At 40.6% G+C, this 14,560-nt stretch overlaps 1 protein-coding gene across 1 annotated transcript in view; it reads right to left on the bottom strand.

Moving 5' to 3' along the window:
• LOC308315165 (uncharacterized protein) overlaps nucleotides 1-13,224 on the bottom strand; it is a gene marked incomplete at its 5' end in the record, with an annotated part of 30,730 nt that extends 17,506 nt beyond the window's left edge. The window contains 2 exons of the mRNA XM_080763005.1: nucleotides 8,350-8,574; nucleotides 12,379-13,224. Of these exons, the coding sequence (XP_080619131.1) occupies nucleotides 8,350-8,574; nucleotides 12,379-13,224 (1,071 nt within the window). The remainder of the gene's footprint in view (nucleotides 1-8,349; nucleotides 8,575-12,378) is intronic.
• Between the last annotated feature and the right edge of the window lie 1,336 nt (nucleotides 13,225-14,560).

The raw sequence follows: 14,560 nt of genomic DNA, 5'->3' as shown, positions 1-14,560 counted from the left end.
AACGATTAAAGAAAAGTGGTAATACTGTAATTATTAAAAATGATAGATAAGCTTGAAATAAAGTTGAAATAAAACCTGATAAACCTGGTATGATAGACAGGTACAGTATGATATAAGATATGAGTCCATTTAGGGGCAAACTTTGAAGGCATTAAGACCAAATGCCAGGACAGAAAAATCTACCGTCACATAAAAGTGATGTTATATTAATAACTATAATGTAGGTTGAGTACAAATTATACCAATAATTGTACAAAACTCTACAGTTCATACGCTCTCAGGCCTGGACTAATGAGAGTCACTTGACTCCTTTGAAGACGGGCTTGTGGACTAAAAGGAGCTTTTAAGGATTCATATAATGCTGATATACTGCTGTCTTTTGTTGGCCAGTGGGCACCGTGCCACTGTGTCCTTATAAGGCCTTATAAGCCGTGTCCTTTTAAGGCCTTATAAGCCTTATAAGCCATTCAGGATGAGCTCGTAGATCTGCTACTTTTCAATAGCTAAATTATAACATAATGTTTAAAACACCAAAAGGGGTCCCCGTCCAGAATGGGTTAACCCTACTGGAAGGGAACCCCTTTTGGGGTAGTTATGTACAGTAACAGCAAGGCGTTTTTAGACCTAAATGAGTGGCACATTATTCTGTAGTCTGTATTGAGTTGAAGGATATTATAGGACCAAACCGAGGGACCCACGAGCTTGGCCTTCATGGCCTCCATGTATTCCTGCCCTGGGTGTGACATTATATATTATAATGTCGGGCAGAAACCTTTTATCTCCATATTTTAACTTTTTGTGTAAACGTGTGACTTGATCGGGTCACACAAAGACAGCAATTAATTTTATTTTTATTTTCTGAAAAGTAACAGATTTGAGTTTCACCCGACAGATATCTTAACCACTTAAAAGCTAAAGAACCTATGCTTAATAGCTCCTCTCCTTTTCACCCCTCTACACCAAGTCTGTTTGACGAAGAATACATGATCTATTGTAGCTCACAGCGCTTTGTGAGCTTGTAGGTCGCCTTTTTTTTTCCTTTTCTTTTTAGCCAAATGCCAGCTCCAGAACAGGAATGCCAGGGATCATGTGGTTAAACATCACCAACCCATTGAGATTCCTCCGGGCCCAGTCATTAAACAGGCTCCGTATGCAAGGAATTGCTTTCGGTAGGAATGTGCAACGCAGAGAGAGAGAGAGCATATATATCGCACTGGGTTGGGTGTGGAAACCTCACATGTCCCAAAACTGTCATACTGTTCAGGATTTCAAATTCAAAATCAGCAAAAGCAGCAGGTGGACAAGGCTCGAAGCGCGTCGTCGCTTGTAGATCTGCTGCATGTGACGCTTCTGTGTGACGCTGTAGTAGTGTTGATCAAGCAGGGCGTTGTATTTTTAAATAAATAAAAAAAACACTACAAATTTTGAATATGGAGATAAGAGGTTCCTGTTGCGACAACAAAGACATCAATGGAAGGCAGTGGGGTTTAGCCCATACTGGGCGGGAACCCATTTTGATGTTTTAAGCATTACTATTGAAACATAGCAGATCTACAAGCTCATAGCGCGGCACCGAGTGCCGCACTATGAACTTGCAGTTCTGCTATTTTAGAAAAAAATCGTGAAAATGTGCCTGAAACCATTGAACATATATTCTTTCAGAGCGAGTTTTTAACTCAAACCTTTGCTTCTGCTGGTCCCTGGAACAACATATTTTCAGATGGGGGTCGGTGGCCAAAATCATATCATTTTTGTGGGTCCTTGACATGAAAAAGGTTGAGCAGAAATGACATAGAAACATGGGGGGGGGTTTCAGAAAACTGTCAAGATTTAGAAGACATTTGTTAAAATCGTTCCCAGGTCAAAATGGGTTAAGCACAGATGATATGAGCACTATATGGAAGGGAGTGGGGGAGATAAACGCTTTGGCACACAGGATCCAATTCCCAAATAAACTGCTGTAGGGAATCCTGACACCGCGCAGCTGTGTGAAGAACCCATGCAACCATATGACGCCTAGAGATCTATATACCCAGTGGTGGATGGAGTACTTGATTCTACAAATACCTTCTGAGATTTGTGTTAAAAAAGAAAATCTAAATTATTAAAGGTTTGTTCGGAAATATCAGATGTACAAGCTTTGTGCAGCACTGTGAGCTTATATTCTATCTTTTAATAGCCAACGCAGTCCCGGTGTTAAAGGGATGTTAAAAGTATCAACACCACAATGTAGACTTGGGCTATATATCTTGCGCCACCCCTTAGAAAAACCTTTTAAAATAGTTTCAAATAGCTGATCTACAAGCTCACAACGTGTAGATGCAGATCGGCTAGTTGAACCATTTTAAAATGATTTTCAAAATAGTAAAAAATGGCAAATAAGTTTAGGGATAGTGGTGCAAGATAGGGCCCTATATAGTCTATTATGTTACTAAGATAGGGCCCTATATAGTCTATTATGTTACTAAGTGAGAGTTCAAGATAGGGCCCTATATAGTCTATTATGTTACTAAGATAGGGCCCTATATAGTCTATTATGTTACTAAGATAGGGCCCTATATAGTCTATTATGTTACTAAGATAGGGCCCTATATATAGTCTATTATGTTACTAAGATAGGGCCCTATATAGTCTATTATTTTACTAAGATAGGGCCCTATATATAGTCTATTATGTTACTAAGATAGGGTCCTATATAGTCTATTATGTTACTAAGATAGGGCCCTATATAGTCTATTATGTTACTAAGATAGGGCCCTATATAGTCTATTATGTTACTAAGATAGGGCCCTATATATAGTCTATTATGTTACTAAGATAGGGCCCTATATAGTCTATTATGTTACTAAGATAGGGCCCTATATAGTCTATTATGTTACTAAGATAGGGCCCTATATAGTCTATTATGTTACTAAGATAGGGCCCTATATAGTCTATTATGTTACTAAGCTAGGGCCCTATATATAGTCTATTATGTTACTAAGATAGGGCCCTATATAGTCTATTATGTTACTAAGATAGGGCCCAATATAGTCTATTATGTTACTAAGATAGGGCCCTATATATAGTCTATTATGTTACTAAGATAGGGCCCTATATATAGTCTATTATGTTACTAAGATAGGGCCCAATATAGTCTATTATGTTACTAAGATAGGGCCCTATATAGTCTATTATGTTACTAAGATAGGGTCCTATATATAGTCTATTATGTTACTAAGATAGGGCCCAATATAGTCTATTATGTTACTAAGATAGGGTCCTATATATAGTCTATTATGTTACTAAGATAGGGCCCTATATAGTCTATTATGTTACTAAGATAGGGCCCTATATAGTCTATTATGTTACTAAGATAGGGTCCTATATATAGTCTATTATGTTACTAAGATAGGGCCCTATATATAGTCTATTATGTTACTAAGATAGGGCCCTATATAGTCTATTATGTTACTAAGATAGGGCCCTATATAGTCTATTATGTTACTAAGATAGGGCCCTATATATAGTCTATTATGTTACTAAGATAGGGCCCTATATAGTCTATTATGTTACTAAGATAGGGCCCTATATATAGTCTATTATGTTACTAAGATAGGGCCCTATATATAGTATATTATGTTACTAAGATAGGGCCCTATATAGTCTATTATGTTACTAAGATAGGGCCCAATATAGTCTATTATGTTACTAAGATAGGGCCCTATATATAGTCTATTATGTTACTAAGATAGGGCCCTATATAGTCTATTATGTTACTAAGATAGGGCCCAATATAGTCTATTATGTTACTAAGATAGGGCCCTATATATAGTCTATTATGTTACTAAGATAGGGCCCTATATAGTCTATTATGTTACTAAGATAGGGCCCAATATAGTCTATTATGTTACTAAGATAGGGCCCTATATATAGTCTATTATGTTACTAAGATAGGGCCCTATATAGTCTATTATGTTACTAAGATAGGGCCCAATATAGTCTATTATGTTACTAAGATAGGGCCCTATATATAGTCTATTATGTTACTAAGATAGGGCCCTATATAGTCTATTATGTTACTAAGATAGGGCCCTATATATAGTCTATTATGTTACTAAGATAGGGCCCTATATAGTCTATTATGTTACTAAGATAGGGCCCAATATAGTCTATTATGTTACTAAGATAGGGCCCTATATATAGTCTATTATGTTACTAAGATAGGGCCCTATATATAGTCTATTATGTTACTAAGATAGGGCCCAATATAGTCTATTATGTTACTAAGATAGGGCCCTATATAGTCTATTATGTTACTAAGATAGGGCCCTATATAGTCTATTATGTTACTAAGATAGGGCCCTATATAGTCTATTATGTTACTAAGATAGGGCCCTATATAGTCTATTATGTTACTAAGATAGGGCCAATATAGTCTATTATGTTACTAAGATAGGGCCCTATATAGTCTATTATGTTACTAAGATAGGGCCCTATATATAGTCTATTATGTTACTAAGATAGGGCCCTATATAGTCTATTATGTTACTAAGATAGGGCCCTATATAGTCTATTATGTTACTAAGATAGGGCCCTATATAGTCTATTATGTTACTAAGATAGGGCCCAATATAGTCTATTATGTTACTAAGATAGGGCCCTATATAGTCTATTATGTTACTAAGATAGGGCCCTATATATAGTCTATTATGTTACTAAGATAGGGCCCTATATATAGTCTATTATGTTACTAAGATAGGGCCCTATATAGTCTATTATGTTACTAAGATAGGGCCCTATATAGTCTATTATGTTACTAAGATAGGGCCCTATATATAGTCTATTATGTTACTAAGATTGGGCCCTATATAGTCTATTATGTTACTAAGATAGGGCCCTATATAGTCTATTATGTTACTAAGATAGGGCCCTATATATAGTCTATTATGTTACTAAGATAGGGCCCTATATAGTCTATTATGTTACTAAGATAGGGCCCTATATAGTCTATTATGTTACTAAGATAGGGCCCTATATAGTCTATTATGTTACTAAGATAGGGCCCAATATAGTCTATTATGTTACTAAGATAGGGACCTATATATAGTCTATTATGTTACTAAGATAGGGCCCTATATATAGTCTATTATGTTACTAAGATAGGGCCCTATATAGTCTATTATGTTACTAAGATAGGGCCCTATATAGTCTATTATGTTACTAAGATAGGGCCCTATATAGTCTATTATGTTACTAAGATAGGGCCCTATATATAGTCTATTATGTTACTAAGATAGGGACCTATATATAGTCTATTATGTTACTAAGATAGGGCCCAATATAGTCTATTATGTTACTAAGATAGGGACCTATATATAGTCTATTATGTTACTAAGATAGGGCCCTATATAGTCTATTATGTTACTAAGATAGGGCCCTATATAGTCTATTATGTTACTAAGATAGGGCCCTATATAGTCTATTATGTTACTAAGATAGGGCCCAATATAGTCTATTATGTTACTAAGATAGGGCCCTATATAGTCTATTATGTTACTAAGATAGGGCCCAATATAGTCTATTATGTTACTAAGATAGGGCCCAATATAGTCTATTATGTTACTAAGTGAGAGTTCCGTATTCAGAATTGACTTTAGTAAAAGTACTAAAGTGTTGGTATAAAAAAATATTTAATGTACCAAAAGTAAAAGTGCTCATTTGCGTAATGATGACGTTTTGTAATAGTAAAAGATCTACAAAGTAACTAAAGTTTTCAAATAATTATAGTGGAGTAAATATGCAATATTTGCCTCTTGAGATGTAGTGGAGCAGAAGTAAAAGTACTGAACATTTCGAATGTTTGTACAGTATTCTTTCTTGTATGTATAAAATGTATAAAGAAAAAAAGGAAAAGAAAAAGAAAAGAAAAAAAGTATTGAACACTAAAGCATCATGTTGGTGGCTGTCGACTGCTGTGTTCTTTTTCTGCGTTATAGCGAACGACTCAAACTATAATTACACTTATAGTTCCCTGAAAACAGAAACCAAGGAAGCATTAAAAGGACATTTGCACTTTATGAAACATTTTTGTGGTCGATGCGAGTGTGTGTTGGCTGTTGGCACAAAGGAAGTGACTGAACTCATACTGTAAACCAGTGTGGCCAGAGCTTTGCAAACAAACAAGCAACCAGGTCTATATGAAAATACACTTATCGTCTACGGTTGTTTAAACCAGTGGTTCTCAAACATTTCCATGTCAAGGACTCCCAAACTAATATGTACAGTGTGTCTACCCCCCCCCCCCCCTCCTCCCTAAATAACAGATTTGTGTTCTAAAATGTTTCACAAATGCACCATTTTTTGACACAATACAACAAACATGTCGTGATGAGTTGTGAGCTGGTAGATCTGCTATTTTCAAGCTGCCGCTGCATATATGGTTTAAAGTGGCTAAACTGAAGCAAGCCCACATACGCAACTATACACTTCAGAAACAAGCCCAAGAAACCCGCGAGGGAAAACAATCCCAAAGTCGTTTATAATAAAGCAGACATGGCAACACTTGACTTGACTGTATAGCACGGCGCAATCCAGAGCAATGGAGCTCCTCTGCTTTTATGATGACGGGAAAAGAGTGACTCGCACCGCAAGGTCAATTCATAGAGCCAAAAGTGTAATTACAGTTTATCGTCAATGAGTCAGTTCTGAGTTGGTTGGACCCCCAGACGGTTTGACTGTACACCACAGAGGCAGCCCAGCAGGGACCCCATTAACCCATTTTGGACTGAGGTCGATTAAAACAAAAGGATTCTTAAATGCTACGATTTTTCTTAAAAACCCATATTTCTATGTCAGTGGAGCTCAACCTTTTTCATGTCAAGGACCCCCGGAATTATCTGTATTGGGCCACGGACCGTCACTCGGTGGCGCACTATGCAGATCTGCTATTTTTCAATAGCTAAATGATAACATAATGTTTAAAACACCAAAAGGGGGTTCCCGCCCCCAAAATGGTTTAAGACTCAAGGAGGCCCCTGGCACAATTATCTTTTATAGGGCACCCTGACCTCATGTTACGCAGGACGGGCAGTGGGCACGGCACGCAAGCACACTACCGCAGTGACGTAGAGTCTGTGGGGGCCGGGGGGGCCAGGGCCCCCATGAGGATTATGAAAACCTTTCGTCCCTGCACTACCGCATGGAGTTAGTTGTAAAGCATGTGCGGATTGTGCGGGTCACGGCAGCACAGTAGACATTTTTATCGTACAGAATTTAGGCGAAGGAAGTGTCTTTTGAGTGACTTTGGATAGCATATCATTATCAATATGATGATACAAGTGGTGATAAATAATAATACTAGTTATTAGCTTAAATACTAAAAATAAACATGCATTTATTGTTGATCAATAATAAATGCAATATGAAAATGAGATTCAAAATATGTATATATATATATATAAATGATATGGGTATGTACGATTGCATATTTCTTTCTGTATTGTTTAGTTTTGAATGATTTGTTTTCTTTTTTTCTCTGTTTTGTTTGGTCTGTGACTAAGTTAGGGTAGGCATAATAAGCCTCAGACTACAACTTTCCGTTGTCACCTCTGTTTATGTAAACTAAACTGAAGTATTTAACCATGTTATTGTAAATCACCAAAATAAACTATTTGTTCATTCATGTCCAGACTCTTCACAGTGCTAAAGTACAGAGGAAAGTTGCACTTTCTTTGTCCTTCGTTCCAGGTTGACTGCAGAGTGCAGACGCGGTGGTCTCAAAAACTATAAAGAACAATTGGCAGCAAAACTGCAAAAGACTTGTTCACGACATACTGTACATAATTAAAGAAGACTCCTTAGACAGAGACTTCAGAAAATAGATAATAAATGTCTCTGTGCTCATATAGTGAGCTTAGCAAACGTTTCGCCCTGAGACTTCGTTAGTGCTATTACTCAAGTACATTTTTAATTCCGGGACTTGCAACAGAGTATTTCTACACTGCAAGCATTGATACTTTTACTTTCGTAAAAAAAAAATGCTTTCAAGTCCGATAATACACACTAACAAAAGAAAAACAGGGCCTCCCGATCCTTAACCCATTTTGTGCGGGAACCCCTTTTGGTGTATGCATTACGTTATGCTTTAGCTATTGAAAAACAGCAGATCTACAAGCTCATAGCGCTACGAGCCTGTAGGTCTGCTATTTTTGAAAGAAATCGAAGAGCGACTGACATAGAAGACATTTTTAGAATCTGATCTCAGGTCAGGATGGAAAACTGTCAGGATGCAGAAAAGACATTTTTAGAATCTGATCTCAGGTCAGAATGAATGGGTTAAGGCCGACCCCCCTGGCAACATGAGCTGACCTTTATATCGTGCTCCAGGCTCCGGACCAGCTCCCCGTCGACGTGTCCCGTCTGGGCCACTCTGATGCTGCGTCGCTCCGCCTTGCGCAGGCGGTACTGCAGGATGCGGCACGTCTTGTTGGCGCGCTCCACCTGCAGCTGGAGAGCCTGCAGCTGCTCCATCTCCTCCTGGTGGAACATGTCCCTCATCTCCACCACCTCGCACCGCAGCTCCTCCACCTCGTCCTGGGGAGAGAGAGAAAGACGACAACAACGCCACCACAGCATGAGAACACATCTCCTTTCATAGACAACAACGCACCACCACATGAGAACACATCTCCTTTCATAGACGACAACGCCACCACCGCATGAGAACACATCTCCTTTCATAGACGACAACGCACCACCACATGAGAACACATCTCCTTCATAGACGACAACGCACCACCACATGAGAACACATCTCCTTTCATAGACAACAACGCACCACCACATGAGAACACATCTCCTTTCATAGACGACAACGCACCACCACATGAGAACACATCTCCTTTCATAGACGACAACGCACCACCACATGAGAACACATCTCCTTTCATAGTAGACAACGCACCACCGCATGAGAACACATCTCCTTCATAGACAACAACGCACCACCACATGAGAACACATCTCCTTTCATAGACGACAACGCACCACCGCATGAGAACACATCTCCTTTCATAGACGGCAACGCACCACCGCATGAGAACACATCTCCTTTCATAGACGACAACGCACCACCACATGAGAACACATCTCCTTTCATAGACGACAACGCACCACCACATGAGAACACATCTCCTTTCATAGACGACAACGCACCACCGCATGAGAACACATCTCCTTTCATAGACGACAACGCACCACCGCATGAGAACACATCTCCTTTCATAGACGACAACGCACCACCGCATGAGAACACATCTCCTTTCATAGACGACAACGCACCACCGCATGAGAACACATCTCCTTTCATAGACGACAACGCACCACCGCATGAGAACACATCTCCTTTTATAGACGACAACGCACCACCACATGAGAACACATCTCCTTTCATAGACGACAACGCACCACCACATGAGAACACATCTCCTTTCATAGACGACAACGCACCACCGCATGAGAACACATCTCCTTTCATAGACGACAACGCACCACCGCATGAGAACACATCTCCTTTCATAGACGACAACGCACCACCGCATGAGAACACATCTCCTTTCATAGACGACAACGCACCACCGCATGAGAACACATCTCCTTTTATAGACGACAACGCACCACCACATGAGAACACATCTCCTTTTATAGACGACAACGCACCACCACATGAGAACACATCTCCTTTCATAGACGACAACGCACCACCGCATGAGAACACATCTCCTTTCATAGACGACAACGCACCACCGCATGAGAACACATCTCCTTTCATAGACAACAACGCACCACAACATGACAAAACATCTTCCATCTCATATGACCAGTGTATACGACGCCAGGCCCAGGAAATGATTCCCAATGCATTTTTCCCATGGACATTTCGAAAGGTATTTATTTAAAGACGGTTACGCCGCGGACAAAGCCAACTCGAGTCGTGACAACTCATGACAACAAACGCAATATTTTGGACCAAACAAATAATTACAAAGAAGAAAGACCAAAAAAAGTGTTGTAAGCTGCAGTTTTTTTTCATCTTTCTAATTATTTGATGGGCCCAAAACATTGTGTTTGTTGTCATGATTTGTCACGACAACAAGAGTTGGCTTTGTCCGCGGCGTAAACGTCTTTAAATAAATACTTTTTGAAATGTCCGTGGGGAAAATGAACGGAGAATCATTTCCTGGGCCCTGGACTGCAGCGCTCTATAGGCGTACCCAGAGATAGCCTGGCTTTGGGCCAGACTGATAACGTGGATTCACTCACGCTTCCTCCCCGTTGAGGAGGTTTGAGCGAATCCACGTCATGTGTCTGGCCAAAGCCAGGCTATAACGCAGAGGTAGCCTACTATAGGGGGTACGTGAGAGAAAGTGGAAAATGGAAAAAAACAGGACACATTTTAAAATAAATGTGCTCAGGGTGGTCTACTATTTAAAGTCGTTTCATTCATAGCATCGGGTGCATACCTCATATGTCCAAATTGGCTACTTTTCAGCATTCAAATTCAAAACAGATCTACAAGCTCAGAATACGTGTTTTGAGCTTGTAGGTCTGCTATTTCTGCTATACTTGTATATGGCACTGTAGTGTATGGCAAAATAGGCTGGTCCATAATATCCCTTAATGACCTTGACTTAATGACCGTGCTGCCGTTGCATTAAGGCTGTGCCACTCTCTCATCATCATCATCATCATTTATTTAACTCACCACCATGATCACATGGTTTGGAGCACAGATTCATAAAGGTATGCAATCAAAAGTATACAATACATTACACGATATACATATAGACATTATATCGGAAGGCTTTCCCTATTTGTACAGTGGAAGAATTTTTTTTCAGAAAAGCACCCAATGTATAGATTGCTTTTTGTTGTCTGCTTCCTCCCCTCGCCCTAGCAAAAATAAAAAGAACATTTTCGCTACTCACCAATACAAAGACGAGTTGTGTCAATTACAAAGCCTACTTTGCTTAGTGGACAAACTCTGAGCCCCCCACCACACGTATACAATATACCTTTTGGCCAGAAAGGGATTTTCTTTTCACCAGAAGGAAAAATCTATAGTATGAAGTTTTCTCTTTGGAGTAAATAAAGTATTTTTCTTCCGGTGGAAAAACAAATCCCTTTCTGTTCCAAAAAGTGCATTTTATACGTGTGGTCAGAGTGCGTCCACTAAGAAGAGTAGACTTTGTAATGACACAACCCGTCTTTGTATTGGTGAGTAGCGAAAACGTTATTTTTTTATTTTCGCTACAGAGAGGCTGGTCTGCATTCCATGCGAGGGCAGGAAGCCGAGAGTGGCATATAGCCTTAATGCAACAGCAGTAAGGGCATTATATGGCTATGGACCAGAACTAGGCAATAATATAACCCCAAAATGTTTAAGTTTATAAGTCCTTACAGGTCTAGATCCTTACAGGTCTGTTACTCTGAGAGTGTATACAAATGGAACCAAATGGACCCTTACGGGTCTGTAACTCTGAGAGTGTACAAATGGAACAAAATTGACCCTTACGGGTCTATAACTCTGAGAGTGTACAAATGGAACAAAATTGACCCTTACAGGTCTGCTACTATGAGAGTGTACAAATGGAACCAAATGGACCCTTACGGGTCTGTAACTCTGAGAGTGTACACATGGAACAAAATGGACCATTACAGGTCTGTTACTGTAACTCTGAGAGTTTACAAATTAAATGAAAGTGTACAAATGGAATTGGAACCAAATGGACCCTTATACGGGTCTGTAACTGTACACAATGCTACACATGGAATCATTGGACCCTCACCGCCGGGTCTGTAACTGTAACTCTGAGAGTTTACAAATTAAACCTAATGAGCTTGCAGTCTAGTCTGTAACAACAATGAGTGTACAAATGGAACCAAGTCACTGTACACATGGAACCAAATGGATTTGTACACAGGGGGATTTTCCCATGTGCAGAGTTCAATCAAATGGGGTCCTTGAAATTGGTGAATCACTATCACATCTCAGTCAGACTCAGTCTGCTGCCTGTTGACTGGTGATGTGTCCATGTGAGGTGAGCCGCATGTTAGCAATTAAGAACTGACACGAACAATTAAGAGTAAATCGTCTTGAACTCCTCTAGTCTAAAGCCTGGAGTCACGTGCTCTCCCCTAACCCTGAACCCTCACGTCTGGCACACAACAGTTTAGCAAGCTTTCTGGCTGCAAAATCAATTTAAAGTGAAATAATCCCAACAACAATACAAATAAGACCGCACCTCAACAAACAAAGCATAACCTATAGAAAAACACAATATAGTTGCAAATGCAATTAATAAAATGAAAACTCAACAAACCGATGTGTAGCCTTACTTTTAGATATTCGTTTTCTGATCTCAAGTCCTCGACCTCCCGGACGAGCTCTTCCGTTGTCTCGTCCATCATCATCACGAGACCTCCGGCTGCGTTAGCAGCGGAGTCTAAATATGTCCCCGGGGATGTCCCCAAGACTCCGAGAAACCCTCCTCCCCCCGGTCCCCCGAAGCCAAGGAACCCATGACCGTCTCGTCTAGGACTGCAGTGCTGTCGTGCTGCTGTCCCTGTCGGCCCAGTGTCATCAACATCACCACCTTCCCCCCCTCCTAGTGGCGATCTGTCTGGGCTATAAGCTCTGCCGTCTGTCCAGCTGGACTCCGTGGTCTCCGTGTCATTATTATAATCACGCAACAGCAGCGGGGACTCGTGGAGGAGCTGCTTCGTGTCCGTGGGAGGAGGAGGAGGGCAGTCGGACACGTCTGACCCGCTGTCCGACGAGACTGACTTCGGACTCGGACTTGAGCAGAAGTCCGCACAGCCCGAGTCTCTGCTCAAGTCCGAGTCCGAGGTATTGACACTGCCGTCGGACAGTTTCCTCTGCTGCGCGCAATGGTTCTTTGGGCATTCAATGTCTGTCGTGTCGGCGCCGGCGGCACTGGTGGCATCTAATGCGACCTTCATCCCCCCTGATTTGGACTGAACGACCTGGGCATCTGCAGTCACACTGATCTTAGATGAAGAACCACAATGGATAGTTTTAGATGGCGTTGATGATGATGATGATGATGATGATGAACTCCGTTTCTTCTTTTGGCTGCTACTGGCGCCCGTCTGCTGCTGCGCTTTGGGTTGCGTCTGGCACCGCTGTGCGCTCTGTGCGCTCTTGCCTCTGTTGTTCATCATCTCCCTGTTGGTTGTTTTGTTTTCCTCCTTCGATCGGGTCGATCCTGTGAGTCAGTCAGTCAGTCAGTCAGTCAGTCAGTCAGTCAGTCAGAGATCCGTCCTGGGTTACTACTAGACTAGTAGGCTAAGGCTACTACTAATACTAGTGTGTGACTGTCCCCGTGCAGTGAGTGAATGGCTCCTACAAGCAGCATCTGATGCTCTCCATCACAGAGAAGGATGCAGAGAAGTGTGGTCTCCTTGCTCCACACCACGCCCACTGCCCGGACCAGCCTTATTGGGCGGTCCCTCCAGTCACTACATCCCTCAGTGGGAAGAAGTCATGGAAAAAGTAGGCTAGTAGTATGCACTTTTACGTAGCCTATATAGACTTTTACTTTTCACAGATTATTTGAAATATATGCCTACTCTGTTAAAAAAAGCTAAAGTCCGAAATTCAAAAGTTATTTAGCCTACTAATTTACTAAACTATAAAATGTGGGAAAGTAATTTGCAAATAGCAGATCTACAAGCTCACAATGCCTTACATTGCGACACATTGTGAGCTTGTAGATCGGCTATTTTCAAAATGGTTAACGGTATGTTAAATTGCAATAACCAAAATCTACAAAGTAACATAATAACTATTACCGGTATAGTTTTCATACACTACGTGGGGTAAAGTACAATATTTTATATTTGAGTGAGATGTTAGATGTAGGCTATATATAGCCTTTGATTTGATTGATTGAAGTATGTAGGCCTATTAACAGTTTGCAGAATTACACTACATTTCAAGCACAACTCAATACAAAAACTGTTAACTGTGAGTGGACGACAGTCACGACACCATGACGCATAACACTTGTTTACAAGAGGCCAAGAGCAAGAGGGCCGTCCATCGTTTTCAATTCATCATAAACTCCAATCTGAGAATCCCATGGCAAATATAATGGGAAAACAGCAACTCTGTCTTGACTGAGAGAGTAGCCTAGTGGAGACTCAGACTCAGAGTAGAAGTACTCAAGTAAAAGTAAACAAAAAAACAACAACAACAACAACAACAACAACAAAAGAAAAATCAAAATTGTACTTGAGTAAACGTACTCTTTGAGCATAAACTGTCTAAAAATGTTAGAGAGCCTCCCACAATTTCAAATGTTTCCGGTCATTCGGAGATTGGGGAATAGTTGGAGGGAAAGGATCAAAGGGAAAGCTATAGATAGTTCGCATTATGAGACACACAACAGTTTCCGTATCCATTCTGGACCCAGACCGGATCAGCAACCATGCAACAAAAGCGAATTGCTCTCAATTTCTTTGGCCGACAGACGCGTCAATCACAGTGCCCTTGCCG

The sequence above is a fragment of the Protomyctophum bolini genome, assembly GCF_963924005.1.
Source record: "Protomyctophum bolini genome assembly, chromosome: 5".
NCBI lineage: Eukaryota > Metazoa > Chordata > Actinopteri > Myctophiformes > Myctophidae > Protomyctophum > Protomyctophum bolini.
Note: the sequence above shows the minus strand (reverse complement) of the source record. Positions and strands in the feature narration are given on the sequence as shown.